The sequence below is a fragment of the Ammodytes marinus genome (assembly GCF_949987685.1).
Source record: "Ammodytes marinus genome assembly, chromosome: 4".
Taxonomy (NCBI): domain Eukaryota; kingdom Metazoa; phylum Chordata; class Actinopteri; order Uranoscopiformes; family Ammodytidae; genus Ammodytes; species Ammodytes marinus.
The window spans coordinates 21,592,182-21,606,356 of record NC_137233.1 but is presented as its reverse complement, the minus strand read 5'-3'; the positions used below and the strand labels follow the sequence as shown (position 1 = coordinate 21,606,356).

At 39.1% G+C, this 14,175-nt stretch overlaps 1 protein-coding gene across 1 annotated transcript in view; it reads left to right on the top strand.

Moving 5' to 3' along the window:
- cadpsa (Ca2+-dependent activator protein for secretion a) overlaps positions 1–14,175 on the top strand; it is a gene marked incomplete at both ends in the record, with an annotated part of 163,132 nt that overhangs the window by 88,760 nt on the left and 60,197 nt on the right. Inside the window, 5 exons of the mRNA XM_080026580.1 lie at positions 1,559–1,667; positions 5,648–5,860; positions 6,329–6,340; positions 11,584–11,720; positions 12,400–12,587. Coding sequence (XP_079882706.1) covers positions 1,559–1,667; positions 5,648–5,860; positions 6,329–6,340; positions 11,584–11,720; positions 12,400–12,587 — 659 coding nt within the window. The remainder of the gene's footprint in view (positions 1–1,558; positions 1,668–5,647; positions 5,861–6,328; positions 6,341–11,583; positions 11,721–12,399; positions 12,588–14,175) is intronic.

Here is a 14,175-nt window from a genome sequence, read left to right as displayed (position 1 = left end):
ATTTGATTCATTTCAGTCATCATTTAACTCGAGTTCATTTCACTTGAGTTCAATTCTATTTGAGTCAGTTTCCTTAGATTGAATTTGCTTCAATTCATATTAATCAGAAAAATATCCGGAAAAACTAAATAAGACATTTGTTTGTATGTATCTATGTATCCATGTATGCATAGTTTTGGTGCTTATTAAAAACTATCTGGGCCAATGTCAGGGTTTTGATATAAATGCTTGCTTTTGGTTTATGAAGTTTGTGTGTGACACATATGCCACATCCAGCAAATCATTTCATCTGTCCTCATGTCCATGTGTTTCCTGTAATGATGTGAATATACTGGAGCAATCCGTCCTTCCTAATACTTCATCACTGTCTGTCCCTCTCTGTGTGTGTCTGCCCTGCTGACTGACAGCTGAGCGAGGGAGAGAGAGAGAGCTGCTGTGTGTGTGTGTGTGTGTGTGTGTGTGTGTGCGTGTGTGTGTGTGTGTGTGTGTGTGTGTGTGTGCGTGTGCGTGCGTGCGTGTGTGTGTGTGTGGAGGGAGTGTGGAGTTCAGACTGTGTGGTGTCCTGGAGGCCAGGGAACTGCAGGAGAGTTGGTCCCGGTTCCCTGCATCCTTTATTTTGCCTCAGGTCTCATCAGTTTGTTGTGGGGAATCTCATTTGTCACACACGCACACAAAAACACACACACACACACACAGAATGCAGCTGCAGCCGGAGTGAGAGCTGCCATTTGCAGTGGCAGTGGCGGCAGATTGGCGCGGCCCGGTGATTTGTGACGACAGGCTGGTATGACTGGCAGCTACAGTAGCATCAGAGCGGCTACAGCTAGCAATAGAGTGTCACTACAGCGCACTGACAAGATGACAGCCACTAGGGATATGGGTCAATATTGGCACTATATTAACACAGACAGAAATTGTAAAGACAGGTTAGCTTGATTTGGCTGGAAAAAACAAGTCATTCTGCTTTGTAGCCCTGGATGTCAATACATTGAGAGTAAATTATCTGAAAGCATGGACGCGTGTAACACATTTCTTTTGTTAAGTTTCATTTTAACAGGAAAGGTCATTGAGAGCAACTCCCTTTTTTGATGAAATATTATTGATCTAAACATTTGTATTAACATTATTATTATCAGGCTGATATTTATTTAGGCAGTGTATCGTGATTTTTCTTTGAAAAAAAAAACAAGCAATTCCATGTCAAATCTGATTCATTCAGCACCCCCATATAGCCTGAACAGAACGATCCTTGTTTCATAACCGCATGCTTCAATAATTGGACTGTGAGATTGGCAGTTTAATCGGGATCCTTCCAACAAATCATGGAATGGTGGACTTTTCTGGGTCACACCTAGAATTTCCCTCAGCAGCCACCTTTGAAAAACATTGTCTAGATTTTCAAGAGAGGCTTCAAAAGCTTTTACTTTGGGAACAGTGTTTATTTATTTCTCGCTGGTTCTTACTGTGTTAATGTGTGTGGTAAACAGCACAGTATTTCTTGTATTTCCGTGTGAGCTGGTGAATGAGTGAACCTGTGTGCTCTTTGTGATTAATGCAGGTGAGTCAGTACACCTTTGCCATGTGCAGCTACAGAGAGAAGAAGGCGGAACCTGTGGAGCTCCTCCAGTTGGATGGCTACACTGTGGACTACACTGACCCCCAGCCAGGTAAGATGTAGCGCATGACAACAAGCGATGCACGACAAAGACAAGCTTCACAGTTTAAAGTGCGGACATTTTGTTCTGATATCTGTTCAGAACTCTGCTCAGGACAGTATGGGTGTGTAGTAGGGGGTGTCATGAATTTCCAAAACCTACGATACGATTTAATTTTTTTGTATACGTAAAAGCGCACGGTGCCGCAGTTGCCTTATTCAGATGAAAACATTGGGAAACATTGAGAAGAGATCCGCTTACTCAATTAAAAACACAAAAGGAGGGCAGATTTCGCTCAGCTCCCAAGCTTTGCCAAAGGGCCTCCAATCCTTCCTCTATGCAGTTCACAGTCTGAAACTGAAGGAAGATTTGGTTTAGAGAGAAGACCATTTCTGAGCACAGGTCGTTCTTAAGGGGCATTCGGCGTGAATCTGACTGTTTACAGACTCTGGGATTTATTCGGAAATAAGTGGACAATATTGTTGGTGACCATCATGACCTTTTTCCCAATCATAAGTCATGTGTCAGGGGTGTCCAAACTTTTTTCACTGAGGGCCACATACAGAAAAATCTACGAAGGGCCGGGCCACTTTGCAAAAATAACACATTTATCAGGACATGTAGCTGCTCTGATGTTTAGTTTCATAGTGTCTTCGTAAATTGTAATCCTTCTTTACGGCAACACTTTACTTGCACATTAAACAGATACATCCCCCCTCTTGTTAAATGCCATTGATACACCCAGTGTTTTCTGCTTTTGCGGCCAATGTCCAGCTGGGTGAAAATAGTAGCCAGCCGAGATCCCGCCCCTCCAAGGAGGGTCCGGGGGTATGGCCCCCCGGGAGATGTTTTTAAAGTGAAATGCATGAATCTGGTGCACTTTGAGAGGGAAATTAAGAGGCTAAAGCTGAAGAATTTTGTATGAAAAAAATGGAGACACTGTGTCAGATGAATTAGAAGCTATTAGAGAAGGACACATGGATTTTCCATAATAATATTAATTTAAAATAAAATATTATGCAGGGTCCTCTGGGATGGGCTTGGTGCTCTTTTTCTTTTATGTGACATATTTCTCTGTAATATAATGAGTGCATTTAAATTATTTGAAAATTAAAAGGGCCATATTACATTATATTTTTTAAATGTGCCACGGGCCAATCAAACCGTTTTGACACCCCTGCACTAGTGGGTTAACTAAGAAATGCAAAAAAAAAAAAAAAAATTCAAAGGGCCATATTACATTATATTTTTAAAATCGGCCGCGGGCCAATAAAAAGCGGTCGTAGTTTGGACACCCCTGTCATGTGTGGATCTCACCCCCACCATCTGTGACACTGATGTCTCTCTGATAGACACACCAAACAGCTGGTAACCAGGAAAAACATGGACAACTCTACAAAGCTGCATCGTATCATTTACAGTAGATCAACAACATTTTTAAAAGTCTGATTCCAGATGCTTGTGGCAGGGACTATGGAACATAAAAGCCATTAAAGCATCCTAAAGTAACTGTGGACATCTCTTGGGCTGAAGTACTCAGCACCTTTAATGCATACTTTAAAACCAACCAACCAGCAGCCAAACAAGGTGTCCACTTATAGGGCTTTCACAGAACCTACTTTTGTAGTTTGGCCAACGTGTTCGCACCAAAACTAAATTGGCTCTGAACCTGACATGTTGGTTTGAAGAAGAAGTAAGTAAGCTTTATTTATAGAGCGCCCTTCACAGACCAGGGTCACAAAGCACTTCCAAAGTGCTTTACATATCTTAACACATTTTATACACACACTCAAACACCGATGGCAGTAGCTGCCATGCAAGGCACTTTCTGAACCATCGGGAGCAATTTGGGGTTCAGTGTCTTGCCCAGGGACACTTTGACATGTGGCAGGTAGGCGGGGAATCGAACCTCCAACCCTGCACTCCAGAGGCGATCTCCCTACCCACTTCACCACTGCCGCCCGTGGCGAAGAAGAAGAAGAAGAAGAAGAAGAAGAAGAAGAAGAAGAAGAAGAAGAAGAAGAAGAAGAAGAAGAAGAAGAAGAAGAAGAAGAAGAAGAAGAAGAAGAAGAAGAAGAAGAAGAAGAAGAAGAAGAAGAAGAAGAAGAAGAAGAAGAAGAAGAAGAAGAAGAAGAAGAAGAAGAAGAAGAAGAAGAAGAAGAAGAAGAAGAAGAATCATCATCATCATCCCCGGACAGACACACAGAGGCCAGAAATACAGACATGCAATCAGGACCTTTTTATACATGCACATGCATTGATGGAGAGATGGCAGAGTGATGGCAGCCAGTGGTGCTTTGAGCAGTTTAGGGATATCATATCTGTTCTCTCTGCAGTGTTTCCCCTACCATTATACAGGCCTGTATAAATATTATTTTTATTTATTTTTATTATTTTTTTTTGTCTGCGCGGCGCAATGCACGTGTGCATTCGGAGCGCACATGTCAAACAAGGAAACTGACGAGAAAGAACCTTCCTATATAGGTCCATGGCATACACTGGAGATATTTAGGACTCCGTAACAGAGAGTTGAACAGGAAAAAGTGCTGAGCAAAACTTAGAAAGTTAAAGTCGCTACGTCGCCGTGGCAACCAATCTGTATCAACAGCTGAGACAGCGCAGCAAATTATCTTGAAAACAGCAGGCTATTGTAGCCCTTCAAGCTTTATTTTTTGGTATTTTCAATGCTACTTTATTTTTATGTTTTAAATTGAGAACTAGGCTACATGAAATATAATGGTCGGAATATGAAATTTGGCTAAGTTTGCACACATTTTGATTGATAGGCTAATCATGATATTTAAATAAATTAAAGAAAATTTTTCATGATCCAGATTATTCCAGAAATTAATACTAGACAGGACATACCTGTCTATATTAGGTCTTAGTGTTTATTGTGTTTTATTTTCATATCCATGTTTTTCTTCAATAGTTTATATGGCTTGTGTCTCCAAATTATTCCAGAAAATTGTTTTAGGCAGGACATATATGACAGCTGTTTACAGAGCAAAAAAAAAAATCAGATTTAGCTTCTCAAAGTGCACCAGATTGATGCATTTAAGTTTAAAATGGTAAAGGTTTTCTTCCGCAGGGGCATGCCCCAAGACCCCACTAGAAGGTACATTCTCCCCCAGCAGTCTCAAAAAGAGACTCATCCATAGTACGGTTAGTTTTGGTCAATTTCTACTAGAAATTTGGTACGCACGCCGCGCGCATACTCTTTATCAGCTTTTACCACCGGGCCTAAAAAAAATTCTAGGGGAAACACTGCTCTGTACACCAATGACTGCACCTCAGCCTCCTTTCCATCAAGCTGCTCAGGTTTGCTGATGACACAACTGTGCTGGGTCTCATCATGGACAATGATGAGTTGGTCTACAGGAACATTGTGTTGCAACTGGCAACATGCTCTAATAACCTGCAGCTTAAAGGTGGAGTCAGCGATTATAATCCAAAAAATGTTTTGTAAAAATCAGTGAATATCTCTTCACTGTATGCTACCTGTCAATAATGTGTTTGTGCTGAATAAGTGTTGAGTATTAATACACAGCCCAGGCTCTGTAAACAGGTACGGTAGGTAAATAAATGGAGTCAGGCTGAGCCCGTCAACGATCAACCAATCGGCTACAGGTAGTGTTCATGACAACAATGCTTTTCGACTGGAAGTTAGCGACGACTGTTGTTGCCAAGACCTATCCTAAAAACCCTCTGAAGGGTTTTTAGGATAGGTCTTTGTTTATGTGACTACAGTATATGTAGGAACATCTAACTAGCACACAGTAAGAGACTGCTTTTGACTATATCTCTTGACTGCCTCTATCTGCCTAATAATGCAAATATACCCACTGGACATCTATAAAGGTGTATTCTTGTCTACAGTATTTGTGTCTTTTTGTTGTGTTGTTTATCATCATGCTACCGACTCAAAGAGGACTGAGCGATCCTATTATAACACTGAATCAAGAATAACTTCTTTCATAATCTCTTATCAGGTCTAGACGGCGGCCGGACGTTCTTCAACGCTGTGAAAGAGGGCGACACTGTGATCTTTGCCAGTGATGACGAGCAGGACCGGATCCTCTGGGTGCAGGCCATGTACCGGGCTACGGGACAGTCCCACAAGCCGGTCCCTCCCACCCAGGTCCAGAAACTCAACTCCAGGGGGGGCACTGCTCCACAGCTCGATGCTCCCATATCACAGTTCTGTAAGTTCTCTGATCTGTATTTGCCTTTTTTGTTTTCTTCTCTGTCACACGGAAGAAACGCTGCAAAACCATGTTGCTGTAAATCATTTTAATTTTAACTTTAAAATCTACTCTAGTTGATTTGATAGGTTTTTTTCCATACATATTTGAGCCTGCATCTATATAATTGTGATTTGTACAGTTTATTCGTTTATCTCAAGGCCCCTACCGTGCCAGACATTGGCACAATCCACTTAAATTTAGGACCTTGTTTTTCATCACTCTGGTTCTCTCTTCTTGTGCTTGTGCTGTGTACTGTACATGTATGTTTTTTTGTTTTTTTATAACTGTTAGCGTTATTCTTTCTCTGTGTGCTGCTTTGCTCTCTGCTGTAGTGTTAAAGTGTTGGTGGCTTTGCCGTGTGTCTTTATGTTTCTCTGTTTGTTCCTTCCTCTTCTTTGTCTAAACCCCGACCCTGCTATCTTGTAGCTGGATTAAAGGGTAAGTTCTTTCCTCCCTTTCCTTTCCCTCTCCTTTGTCTGCCATGCTCTTCCTCTTTTAGCTACCTTCTGTTGTTTATCCCTGTTGGAGGGAATACATACCAGACATACTTCTTGGTCCTCTATAACGAAAATAATTTGCTTGGCTGTTCTTCTGTCTGCATATTTGCCATCTGTACAACAGGGATTGACTAGATTCATGTGTCAAGGATCAGCTTGAAGAAGGGCGGCATTCTAGGTTGATGTAACATTTGTTTTTTCACAAGGACTTCTTGTTGGTGTATATTTTAGGGACATCCCCAATAAAAGGAGATAAAAGGCACATCCTGTTGTGCTAACAGATTAAAAACATTGAATTCAAACAGATGTTACAAAAGCAAACTGCCACTAACTGGCCAGATCATTGGGACACCAAAAGTATAACAGTCCTTATTATTTGATATAGGAAGGTATCATCAAATTGTATAAGGCAGATAATTGAACATAATCAACTACCAACAACACAAAACTAAAGTTTTAAACTATATTCCTTTATCTGTAGATCTCATTGACTCAATATGGATGAAGACCAAAAAAAAAAAAAAAAGAAAACCGCTGTGTGCGTTTGTGTAAGTGAATTTAGTGAGTGAGCTGTTTTTTTGACACAACCACTGGAGTCCCACTGAGTCCCAGCAGCTGGTAATTACCAAGTTAAAAGTGCCAGGCTATGAATAATACAGTGAGGTTACTGCACAATTAAATCAGGCAGCAATCAGTCAATGTTACCAAATAATTACTTGTCAGTTCACACCTGGATCGGTGCAATGAATAATATAACATCGTGTCCCCCCCTCCTCACATCCAACTAAAATAGACTTAGATTTAAACATTGTAACGACACAGTCACTGTAAGTTATGTGTTTTCAGCCGGTGGAGTTGATCTTCACAGTTCACTCTTTTTTTAATGTTATCCATATTATTTTAACTTGTTTTTTTTATACAGATTTTAATGCATCAAAACAAGATTATAATTAATCTGTAGCTTGAGCCAAAGTTTGAGTTTTTCCAAACATAGTTGCATTTTTTTTTTTGCATTTTCTTTCTTCCAGACCGTTTTTAGATAAATATTTGCATCCACTGGTGTAAATGCATTCTTACAGGGGAATGATGTACTGCTTTTTTAAAATCTATTATGTACAGTGACTTTTTTGGAGCTGAAGTCATGCTTATCTTGTTATTCTGTAGAATTGAACTTTAACTTGAAATGGGGAGAATGACATGGACAAGTCAGGGGAAGAAAGTTCTCACTTGTAGTTGTTATCATAAAAAAGTGAAGAGAGATAATGTGTGTGTGTGTGTTTGGAGAGTAATTGTCATGCTAGACACCTTATGCGGAGGATTCTTGACTGATTCTACACACACACACACACACACACACACACACACACACACACACACACACACACACACACACACACACACACACACACACACACTCATAGTCTTTTACACTTTTATTGTAAAATAAATAATTTGATCTAAATATAAATATAATATAAAAAATATTATGTTTATATTAGTACCATGTGCCAGTTCTACGGTGCAAACTTTTTCTCCCTCTGTCATGTGTGCATAGGTGTGAGTCCATGTGGGCACACACATGCAAATAAACACAACATTTCAAAGTAAAACATACCAGAGTCTTAACAAGGGGCTCTGGAGCAGGCCAGATTTTCAAAATAAAAGCTTCAAGTCCTGGCACTGTGACTCATTTCAACACCTTTCATTGCTTACACCAAATGTTGCCCCTTTATCCCTGTCCTATTAGTCCAACTCAGCTGCTCCTTCTTACAACGTTAAAATAACTCCAAACCATCATTAAACAATGCTGTTCAGCTCTCAGCTATACGTGAAGCAATACAGTCTAGCTTCCAACCAAATAGGTACAGAAGTAGTAAGTCTAGTTTTGATAATCATTTTCCGATGATTAGTTGTGATAGGAAAATAACTCTCAAAAATGTTTCCCAACTCTCTCTTCACTGTTGATGTTGACTAAATACATTTGGTCAGTTGTGACAAAATGAGGTGTACCTTTACAATGCGGCACATAGGTTATAGAGGTTAGCTGTTATAGGGCATCACCAAGGAAGATCTTCCCAAGTGAAGTGACAGAAAGACCTAGACATGTTTTATGTTTAGTCCACAAAAAAAAAAAGCCATGTGATAAATCGCCACAAATGCTTTTTGACCATCCATCCCAGGAGCAGCAGTGTGCCTTGTGCCTGGCGGTTGCTCTCCTCTGGATCTATAAATGAATAGCAGCCATCAATCATTGTCTTTCCCTATACGCCCATACGGACGGGGGTGACTAGTGTCACTGCATGTTACTGTCCAGCCCTGCCGCCTCCACGCCCGCTCACTCACATCAAACAGACATGACAGGCCACCAGCCACAGACTAAAGGGGCACCACAATGTCACCTTTTTAGAATTTTTGGGGGGAGGGTATGGGGGGGGGGGTATTGGGGGTGGCGGGGGGGAGACTTGTTGAGGGGACACAATCAGCTTCCAGCATCCAGCTCTTTGTTTGTTTTGTTGATTGACAGTTGGGGTGCCTTCGTTGGGCGGTGAAGAGGACGTATGGTATTTCATACCTGCTTGGGCCAGAATGGATTATATCGCTTGTACTATACCATATCTTTACAACAATCAAAGAATAAGCATTGTCTATTTATATTTTGGGAAAAATAATGGCCCTCATTTACCAATAAGTGCGTGGAAATGTTCTTAAAATTCATTACGCAAAATCACCGTCGGATTTATGGAACGTGCATACAGGCTGATTTTGTTTCTGCCACAGTGCGTATGTGAGTAAATCAGAACCTTTCTAAACTGATGGGATAGCATACTGAAACACCCCTATTTCTCTACAGAAGGAAATGCTTTTGCCGAGGTGTTTCTGTTGTAGCATGGATGTTGAGAGAAGCAAGGCCCCTCAAGTAAAAAAGAAGCATTTCAAACCTGAAGAAATAAACACAGGTGTGTGCGAGGTGAAAGCCAGAAAATCCCCCAAAAAACGTTTCTTCTGGGTTGACGATGGTAAAAAAAATGGTTTGATATTTAAGCAAAATAAAGAATTATGGATCAAAAGAGAAATTAGTAAACGTGTAATAAGAAGGCAAACTTCCATCGGTGGCATATCGCCAATACATGATGGGAAAAGTAATGAAGCAAAGACTGTCACCTAAAGGTCATTTATTTCATAATTCCAATGTTACGTTTTCAATTGCGTTTTTTATACACGGTAATCAACAACCACAATGCAATCAGAACACTTAACATTAATCACTTGTGTTTGCAATATTGAAGTAAATATTCAATATTGGACACTAAAATACAAAATACTAAAACTGACTCTTTTGTGTCCGTAATCTGTTTAATTTACTCTATATTGAGCAGTAAAATGAAATGTCAAACACTCACTAATTATTATTATTATTATTATTATTATTATTATTATTATTATTATTATTATTATTATTATTATTATTATTATTATTATTATTATTATTATTATTATTATTATTTTGTGTCATCATTGAGTCCTTCAATGTTAAAAAGGTGTAAAATATGGACATTTCTTCTATTGTTGAATTTCTTAGGATATTAAATAGTGAATAAACGTATACACACATACAGTACAAGAGAAAGTGTTAGTATAGGGCACTATAGTAATCAGTCACAGTTTGATTTTGACACTGAAAGTTGCTAAGAGGTGACACCAGCAGGAAAAGCTGTGTGTGATGTGGATGCTACTGTGGCCTTATTTTGTAGAAGAGCTCTGTGTCAAAAAGTGTTTATTCATCTGTTTTAAATTGTATTAGATAATGATTGAATTGCCAATCCTACATAAAGATGGCTCAAATCAAATTCCAATAAACTAATTGTCATAGTAAAAAAAAGCTGTGCTGGGGCTAAATAGTTTAAAGTTGTGGGTGTGTCTCGGTGTCAAAGTATCTGTTGTGTGCTGTGTGCACTGGCCTTGACAAAACAGTGCTTTTATTGTGCATGGTCTTTGTGTCCAAGTCGTTTCATTTAAAGCAAGATTTATTTAAACTTTACAGTGTTAAACATTCAACCACACACAATACACATACAGTATCTTGAGAAACATGTTGATTCCTGGTGATTGTGAAGGCATTTTTATTAATAATGCCACTAGCTGATTTTTACTCGTATCAAATATAAGTTACATCATTGTATACCAGTGTTTCGGATCAGCTGTTGCAACAACTGATGCGAAACTTGAAGAATTGAGCTTTGTTATATGTTGAATGAACTCTCTTTCTTCAAAAAACTATGGATGTAGTGCACTCAGCAAGGCTGTGTGTTAATGGGTTCACTAATCCAAATGACGGCAGCTAAAGGATGTGGTTGTCTTGCTGTCAATGTTCATTCATTCATTCATTCATTCATTAACCTTTATTTATACTCCAGTGATCATTGAGGCGAGAACCTCATTTACAATGACGTGGAGTCATGTATCAATCAGTCACTGTAATCCTTCTCCCAGATACTTTTTTACTTTTGACTTGGCTTTGTTTTTTTGCACATTGTCTACCATGTACTACTGAACTTGAACATATATTTAGAGCTGCACAGATTCAAATTGATGCATAAAGACATGTATGACATGTATGACAATGTATGAATATGCATAAACCCCAGCATTAACCCCAGACCTCAGAACTAACCTTCAACCTCCAGATCAGCAGCCAGTAAGCTGCCTATAAAACTCTCCTATCCACCACAATTTTCCAATGCTGGACACATTTTTGTTCTTTAAATATTCTTTTATTTTTAAACCAAAACGTTTAAAAAAAGCTTCCATTATAGATTATGACTTTTGTGTCTTACCACATTTCACAGAATGTATTAAGTTTAAATAATAATTGTATTTAACTTTAACCTTTGTTATAAAAGTGTGTACAGCATTGCTTATTGTTGGCTATTCATAAGATGTATTTCTTCTTACATTTTTGTCATTGCCATGGCAAACTTGATTCTTTTTTTTCTTCTGCCACAGCCTGACTCTTTCTTTCTTTCTTTCTTTCTTTCTTTCTTTCTTTCTTTCTTTCTTTCTTTCTTTCTTTCTTTCTTTCTTTCTTTCTTTCCGTCTTTCTATCCGTCTTTCTTTCTGTCTGTCTTTCTTTCTGTCTTTCTTTCTATCTGTCTCCTCATTGAACGGATAAATGCTTTTTTACAGATGCTGACCGAGCCCAGAAACATGGCATGGATGAGTTTATTTCAGCCAACCCCTGTAACTTTGACCACGGCTCGCTGTTTGAGCTGGTGCAGCGCCTCACTTTGGATCACAGACTCAACGACTCCTACTCCTGCCTGGTAAGGAAAGGATTGATTTCTATGTAATACTCACTCACTCACCACCCCACACCTGGCCAATCACTGCATGAAAAAAGGGCATAGTTTTTTTTTCTTCAAAAGTTACAAATATGGTTGGATGTAGCACCACTTGATAACATGGTACCACAGCTGCATCATTTTTTAAAGTTTTTATTTTGAAAATATAAATAAAATGTAAATAGATTGTTTTAAATCGCAGAAGATAGGAATCACAAATCGTGAAATGAAGATTGTAGAACTGAACTTGTGTTTTTTGTTTTTAAATAAAGAAGTAAATGCTTAAAAAAGGACCCGCAGCAGACCCGGGTTCGATTCCCTCCCGGGTCAGTTCTCTGCATGTCTTCCCCTGTCTGCCCCACTTCAACTCTGCCTCTCCAAAACCGAATAAAATAAATAGAATAAAAGCAAATAATGCTCCAAAAATTATCTTAAAAAACCTTACCTTTTTTTTTACGGTACCCAATCCTCAAAATGTTGTCACATTCAGAGGCGGGCAGGGACCCATTTGTCCACCTGATCATTGGGTAAAGATATCAGTATTGTCAATTCATAGCTTGCAGTCTTGTATAGCATTTGTATGTGCTCATTAATGTTAATTTTCTGTTTTACATCAACAGAGAATTCACACAGCGATATTCAATGTTTTTTACCCACACAGGGCTGGTTCAGTCCCGGTCAGGTGTTTGTCTTAGACGAGTACTGCGCGCGCTATGGCGTCCGAGGCTGCCATCGACATCTGTGTTACCTGAGTGACCTGCTGGAGCGGGCTGAGAACGGAGCCATGATCGACCCCACCCTGCTGCACTACAGCTTCGCCTTCTGCGCCTCACACGTCCATGGAAACAGGTACAAACCAAACCGTTGGCTTTTCCTGTGTCCTTTGCTTTCCCACAGTACAGGGGTTGTACTACTGTACTGTACATATAACCCTTGGATGCTGAAATGATTGAAACAAAAAATATATTTTTTTATTTTTAAAACAAAAGTTGAAGCAGGGAAATCATGACGAATGAATCCCAAAGAGTCCATATACAGGCAAATATTTGACCAAATTAGTCAACCCCGGTCATGGGCACAGTGGCACATTACTTAGCACTTTCACCCCACAGGAAGAACATTGTGTATGGAGTTAGCATGTTCTCTCAGTGTCTGGGTGGGTTTCTCCTGGTTCCTCCCAGGTATAGGTGAGGTTAACTGGCAGCTTTAAATTGCCCATAGGTGTGAATGTAAGTGTGAATAGTTGTTTCTGGCTATGTGTCAGCACTGTGATTAACTTGGCAACATGTCCAGGTTATAGCCATCCTCTCAATCCATCTCAGCTGATACCCACAACAAGCCCACAGCAACCCTGCAAAAGGATAAGCAGTTATAACTAATGCATGGATGATTTTTTTATGATTTTCTTTATTTCTTCTTGCATGTCTATTTTAGTTTTCTCATTGCATGTTGTTTGCTCACTTTTCCTCTTTCTTTTGTCTTTTTTTTCTTTTCCTTTATGACTCTCCTTTACCTTGTTCAATTTCACCAAATGACCCTCCCATTCTGTTCCCCCAAAACCCTGCTCTTCCACATAACTCCACCTATAGTCAGCGTGTGCGTGAGTTGTTAAACTGGCCTGTGTCTGTGGGTGAACTTGAGCGAGCCCTTTTCCCCTCTGCCCTTGAGCTACCCGCTGCCCAAAAGAGAGAACACAAAATCATTGAGTTCATGAAAAAAAAGGACTTCACATCCTCCATTTTCTCTGGTTCTAAAAGGTAAGTCGTCACATAGTCTGTTTTGGAATGATAATATAAAATACTAAATCTGTTTATTTCCAGTTTATGGTTGTAAAAACTGTAGCCGCAATCCGCTTTTTCTTCTCAATTTTATCCGTACAAACCAAGTCTATTCTGTGGCTCTGTTCAAATTCTTAAGGTGAGACACTGCATGCAAATGTCTTTGTTCATACTAAGATAAATGAAAGGTCCAAAATGTTGTATATTTCTCCTATACAACCATCTTATAGGAGAAATAAGACATCTCAACATTATTTTTTTCAATACCAGAAATCCCAACGTATAAAGCACTTACATCAATGAAGAGTTCCATAATAAGCATAAAGTATTAGCACTGTTCTGAAGGTAGAAGGATTTGTTCAGAAGTTGCCAATTGTCTGACGTGTAATACATGTGTTCCTGAAACATGCTGAAAATGCATTTGTAAGACCTGTACATAGTATTCATTTGATTTATAAAATGAAAAACAGCTGTATCGAAAAACCACTGATGTCTTTTAAAAATGAACTAAAGATTGTTACTCTTTATTCAACATCTATATTTTTTTCCATCAATTTTTTTATTTATTTGATTTAAAAAAAAAATACACCAGTAAGTAATCAACTGGAAACCTTCAAGATGATATCTATACATTACAACTGTTACACTATTCACCTGCA